The sequence below is a fragment of the Anopheles cruzii genome, chromosome 3, assembly GCF_943734635.1.
Source record: "Anopheles cruzii chromosome 3, idAnoCruzAS_RS32_06, whole genome shotgun sequence".
NCBI lineage: Eukaryota > Metazoa > Arthropoda > Insecta > Diptera > Culicidae > Anopheles > Anopheles cruzii.
The window spans coordinates 48,619,625-48,625,867 of record NC_069145.1 but is presented as its reverse complement, the minus strand read 5'-3'; the positions used below and the strand labels follow the sequence as shown (position 1 = coordinate 48,625,867).

The following is a 6,243-nucleotide window of genomic DNA, read 5'->3' as shown; positions in this document are numbered from 1 at the left end:
GCAAAACTTAGCTTAGGCCTCGAACACCAAATTGCAGCGTTATAGGCGTAAACGGCTACACGTAATCCGTACTTTTTGAAACACATGAAAAATCAATTTAGGAATCGTGTTGTGCGATGGGATGTAAAAAGAAAATTTGCAGTGAAGCATACGAATCAGGAAAGGAATTTTGGGTTTGATGTTTAACGACCATTGACGGATCTCCAGTTTCCTCGGCATACTTGTATCGAAGACCATCATAACGAACTTTTCCTTACCTTTTGCCGTTGAACAATTTCCTTTTTTCCCATGTACAAATTTCAATCAATCATAATCGCTTTGTTGTACAAATAAGCAAATTCAAGGCAAAGCATAGAAAATATACGAACCTTGCATCGACCGATAACAGCGCATATTTGTGAATAAAATAACTTTTTTCTCGTATGGAACAAATTTTATTTCATTGAATATACAACTGAAAATCCACCTTTTGTCACAACCAGACAATACTGACAAAATACTTTCAATATACTTTTTACACCAATATAAGTGTAAATTTTGATGCCGTCTGGAAACCATTTTCAATTCATTTGTTTACGGATATGTCACACTTTATTTATAGGTGTTTAGCACTGGATGAAGGAATTGGAAAGGTATCTAAGGCAATTCAAATATTTGAAATCAACTGTCAATGAAATTCCATAAGTCCAGTATCACACTAATGAGTCTTCTTTGATTTCGTTTTCCATTTAACCATATACGCAGTGTATTGTTTGGTCATCTGTTGCATAGTATTGTTCGGAACATGCACCGCCATAAAATTTGAAACAATCATTTTACGCTTACATTCCCTGTCTTATGCAAAGTGACATGCTCACAGCTTTCAATTATAATACGATATTAAACCTGCTCAGAATCTTCAATGTCACCATGCTCAATTACACGACAGGTAGAAGTAATCATTACGATTATTAGCGTTTATTTCATTACAGCAAGATATACCATATATACTCCCAACTAAGACGGATACCATCAACGTGTTAAAATTGAACAGCCCATTGCAACATGGATGTCCGTTCCATCTAATAATCCCAACAAGTATAGTATGATAATATTACAGATATTTTCACGAGTAGTGAATTTATTGATGAATATTAATTAACATTCGTGAAGAAGCTCGTTGTTGTTCCATTTCTATCGTTTTCTCTCTTTACACTATGCTTTTTTGTGCACAAGTAATGTTATGAAAGTACGAGTAAATAGTTTATGAAATGCTAATGTTGATAGAATTAAGTGCAATGAAATCTCTCACTGTAAGCTCTGAAAGAGCTTATATCAAGAAGTTGAATGTGTATATCAAGTACATTATTTGAATGATGTGGTAAAACAGATCGAGTAACATTCTGATTACACCTAAAAAATATTAAGCGCTCAAACCACTAGACTAATTTAAAATTGGAGCCAAGCTTTACCAGACTTCTGTTGGCGGTACTTACTTACACTAGATTGGACCGAAAATGTTTCGATTTAATCAAAATCGATTTTCCGCTATTGATCACAGATAGTTCGAATTCCGGGCGCACGAAGCGTGCACTCTTATCTTGCGCTGCCGGAAAGGCGTCGCCACGTGATGGTTCCACGTTCAGCATCGATTGGTCGACAGAAGATCGCTCCGAGTCCTTGTCTGGCTGCGTGATATTCGAGGCGTTCATAGATCCACCCAGCGGCGTTGTTGGCTTTACCAGACTAAGCTTTACGCGATTCTTTTTGCGGCAAAAGTCGAAACTACATTCAATCATATCGCGGCTACTTTTGGTCAGCTCTCGTTGCATCGTTGTTGTATTCTGTTCCGTGTCCTGCGTACCTTTGCGACGAACACGGCTAAGTGCTGCTCGGAACTGCGTGTTCATACCGACATAAATGATGGGATTGTAGCAGATGCTGGATTTGGCAATGAGCGCTGGCAACACTGCCAGTCCTGGTCCTATCATTTCCGGTGGACCGAACTGCTCGATTAGTGCGAAGATGGAATACGGTGTCCAGGCGACCATGAAAGCCGCAATCATCACCGCCACCATAGATGTGACTCGCATCTCCGCTCGATTTATGCGTCCTACTCGTGCCGCGTTCTAGGAAACATATATTGCGATCGTCTTTTAACTAACCACAACCCAAGCCGTCAGTCATGGAACTTACCTTTCGCATACTTATTATGATGCTGGTATAACTGCATATTATGACCACCAAGGGAACGACGAGTCCAAATACAAACAGAAAAATTATGTACGTTGTGGCGTTCTTCGTTTGCGATTCCCAGTTTACGGAACAGCTAAGATGTTAAACGAATGGTTGAAAGAAAAGCAGTTTGAATTTTGTTTAAATCAATTCTAATCAATTCCCGGTGCTACCTGTTGGCCTTTTCGCACAAACTAAACTAGAAAATCTGTAATGCCCTGAGCAGACAAGAGGCAGGTGAGCAATATGTCGTCATTCGAACAAATGTTCCACTGCAATGGACCCGATTTGCTTAGTAGAATCAATCCCCATTTTGCCAAATGCCGCATATAAAAACGAATACACACAGGACCCTCTACTATGTAACGATTACGCAAAAATGCTCGATGTTCCGAAAAAAACAGCCATGGAGTATGGTAACTGGACCTTCGAAATTATTGATAAAATTCGCTGAAAGTTAAACAGAATCCAGATTGATTTTCGTGTCTAATCCTCAGCGATCAAAGCATACTCAGGGAAATAAGATAAAGTCCTTTCGTGTTAGCAGCATGTCGTATGTAACGGATTGAAACATATGCTCCCACCCTCATCTTGTACGCCCATACGGCAGCCTTATTGTTTTCTGTTGGCAGATAAGAAAAAAACTATAAGTTGTGTGATAAGGACAACATGGCACTGAATAATTCAAATCGTTGGCCTAGCCGTAGGCAGACGAACTAGGGACCATCGAGGGTATGGCATGCTTCACTTCCTAGATACAGGTGGTCAATAAGAGACTTATCAGAGAAACTTTATCATTGAAGCACTCAGCGCTATTCGGGCGTTGTCGTGAAACTGAAGACTTTGTTGTGATGCTGTCCTACGAATGTAATTGTAAACGATGTTTGAATAGCGAGTCTAGCGATTGGCGGCAAGGTGCTTCTCGGAAGTTTGCGAGGAGTTCGGTAATAATAGATTTCGGAGTATCAAATAGAATTGATGCATAATATGATGGATTTGGGATATGAAAACAAAGTTACGACAGCGCATGTCGGCACGTCATCATCCAGGCGAGGATGTTATTGCTACTCGTGCTCTTAAATGCTGAGTGGCAGAAGAGTATTATTGCCAAATTGATTAAAATGATGTTTAATTAAATTAGAACTTTGTGGTGTTTCCACAGTGCGTCAAGATAGTTCACAGTAAGCAACGTTCATACCACATGGTGATGCATTCAATGTTTCGATTATTTCGACTACTGAAATCAACGCGAATGCGTTTCTGATTGGCCGGAGAAATTGACCGGTTCTGGTGAAGTTAGATCGAGAGATTGCTCTCCGAAAAGCCATATTCGCACTCGTTACACCTACCTAATGTTTGCTGCCTCCTGGGTATAGGCGCCCCACCCAAATAGAGGGGGCGATGTTAACGCAAACGAGTAGCTCCAAATGAAGAGAACTGCTAGCATTGCGCCTTTTCGTGAAGAGTTACGAGAGGTGAATGGACGACTGATGAGGCAGAAGCGCTCGTAGGATAGTACCGTCAAAGTCGTTATCGAAGTTATTCCTTGGAAAATTGAAACCAAAGTTAATTAGGTTTTGTCGGTGGAATACGTTAACGGGTTGCACTTATAAATCGAGTGTTAACCAACTCTGCGTCAGGTACTGGTTAGTCTTTTTTTTACTGATCGATCCAAACTCTAGAAAAAATAATTGATTCGTTACGTTACGTTTGTTAAACTGAATTTCACATGGGTTTTGGTTTCGGAGAAATCAAATGAGGAAGGCCCCATCGATTGTTCTATATTTACAGTCCTTCTCCGTCTTTTCTCGGATCTCCAAAATTAGGACACAGTGTTGCTGCCACAGGCTACATTTGTGAGAATACGCCCATTTCAACCCCCGAAAACATCATGACATCAATGAGATACAGTTTTACACTTCAACTAGCCAGACCAACATCGAGCTACAGATTTTACTTAAGTCTTGGTCTATTCCCTGGTGTTTGTCACATCGCATTTCCTGTCGATGCTAAAAAAAAACCGGAAAACCCTGCGCCACTTCGGTTCAGAAGGACCACATCTTCAAGCTTGAAAAACCTTTTTCAGGAAAACACGGAAAGCATAGAACATGAAGCAAGCTCTTCTGGGCGGGGATTAAAAGACAGAATAGCTGTAGAAGCTTCTTCGACCTATCTCGCAGGTTCCCAGTGCCCATCATATGTACATGAATGTAGCATTTGTGCCACATACTTTATTTTTCTACGGTAACAATTTTAACATGCATAGCATCTCGAAGGAATTCGTTAAGACGTTCGACTAGGCACGCTCAAACGGTTTGGGGGGTGAAATTTCTCATTACATTTTGTCATTGTCATTTTGTCAGAAATATATACAATATACATTCTGAATATTGCTTGTTATAACTTACATTGAATGAACTACTGTATTGGTATCTCGCTCATTTATAAAAATAACGATAAACCAAAACATGAAGTATTACTATTTTATTATTCATATTACTTTTTTTTGAGTTAAAAATTTTTCTGAATAATTGTATGTATGATTTGATTATACTAGTGTCCAAACGTCGCAGTCGATATGAAAGCATTATAATCGAGCCAGAATGTTGCGTTGTTTGTAACACAATAATAAGTAGAATAAAATACGTCTGCCTTTCAAAGTGAGAACGTTCAATCGCAAAGTGCAATAGCGACAAACTAACTACATTAGACTTTTAACTATAATCAAGTTTTCTGTTTTCTATTATCAACAACAAAGAGTGAACATTTTTCCTACAATTTTCGAACAACTTTTTCCACTGCTAATAATTGTGAGGAGAGGGTAATATAAAACTGCAGACATGGAAACATAATTTACCCAATAAGGACATAAAAAATCCATACGCAACACATAGCGTTCTGCTAAATATCCATCGATGTGAAATGGCTGAAGAAAGTGTAAGAGGATTTCCAATGACAGACACAGAAAAGTCTGAGCAGACCAGATTGAAGAGAATGATGTTCATTGGTGTCCACAGCTGAAATGAAAGGAGTTGAATATGAGAAAACCTACGCTTAATTATCAAACAGGGCGAGAGTCTCTATTGTAAGATAGGACCACTACTCCCTGTTGTAAGCCAGGTTGTAGCTGCCGTATAAAATCTTCAAACATCTTCAACAAGGCGCATGTTACAGACCATGACCATTGTACAACTAACGCAACTAATTCATTCTTTTGATCAGGAGTTGACAGAATCCATTTCACATTGCGAAAATCATTGTCATTATCTGTGCCATTCGTAACTGCCAAGTTGACAGAAAAACATCTACGCACAATTAACGAATTGAACTAATTTACCTATTAATCCGAACACGGATTACACACTCACCTGCATATCCTTGCACATTAATGCAATTACGAAGAGATTGAGAAAGAATCCAAAGAACCCAATGAAGAACAACGTTACGGCGGAAGCATTATATGCCCATGGAGCCATCAACTCTCCATACTCTGCTGTGGTAAATGCCACATTAGAAGCATTCTCACTCATCTTCGGTGTTGCAACATCTTTCTGTTGAAGAACGGAGCAGTAAGGTGGGTTGACACTTGTTAAGAAACCGATGGTTGGTTGGATCGATCGTTTGGTTGACACTAGTTGGTACACCTACTATTTGCCGACCACTGCCAGTCATTAACACTACTTAATCTCGCGATTCTACTGAAGACAAATCATCTCGTTCTAATGACGACGGATGGCAATTCGACTTAAAGATGGCGATGCATTATAGGTACTGAGCTGTCAAAGAAAATTCCGTCAACGAATTAACGATTATGCACCATTAGCCAAGTTTACTTATGCTCAGGAAAGTCTTTCACAGAAGAACATTGTTTAGTTTACTCTGAACAACATTGCCTTCAGAGCTCTACAGCTCTATCGTAGCGGATTGCGGTTTAAGAATACTACGTCTTTGGGACGGGCGTAACACAAACTTGTCTGAAATCCTTAAAGTTTATGTAATTAATACGCAAAATCGCACCGACTAACTGAA

At 39.4% G+C, this 6,243-nt stretch overlaps 1 protein-coding gene across 1 annotated transcript; it reads right to left on the bottom strand.

Moving 5' to 3' along the window:
- Positions 1 to 1,475: 1,475 nt before the first annotated feature.
- On the bottom strand, positions 1,476 to 5,991 carry LOC128271849 (vertebrate ancient opsin-like). The gene is made up of 6 exons (XM_053009514.1): positions 5,863 to 5,991; positions 5,583 to 5,765; positions 5,072 to 5,231; positions 3,564 to 3,759; positions 2,176 to 2,308; positions 1,476 to 2,108 (listed from the first exon to the last, which is right to left on the bottom strand). Exons 1-6 carry the CDS (start codon positions 5,884 to 5,886, stop codon positions 1,476 to 1,478), a joined length of 1,329 nt encoding a protein of 442 aa, XP_052865474.1. The 5' UTR covers positions 5,887 to 5,991.
- Between the last annotated feature and the right edge of the window lie 252 nt (positions 5,992 to 6,243).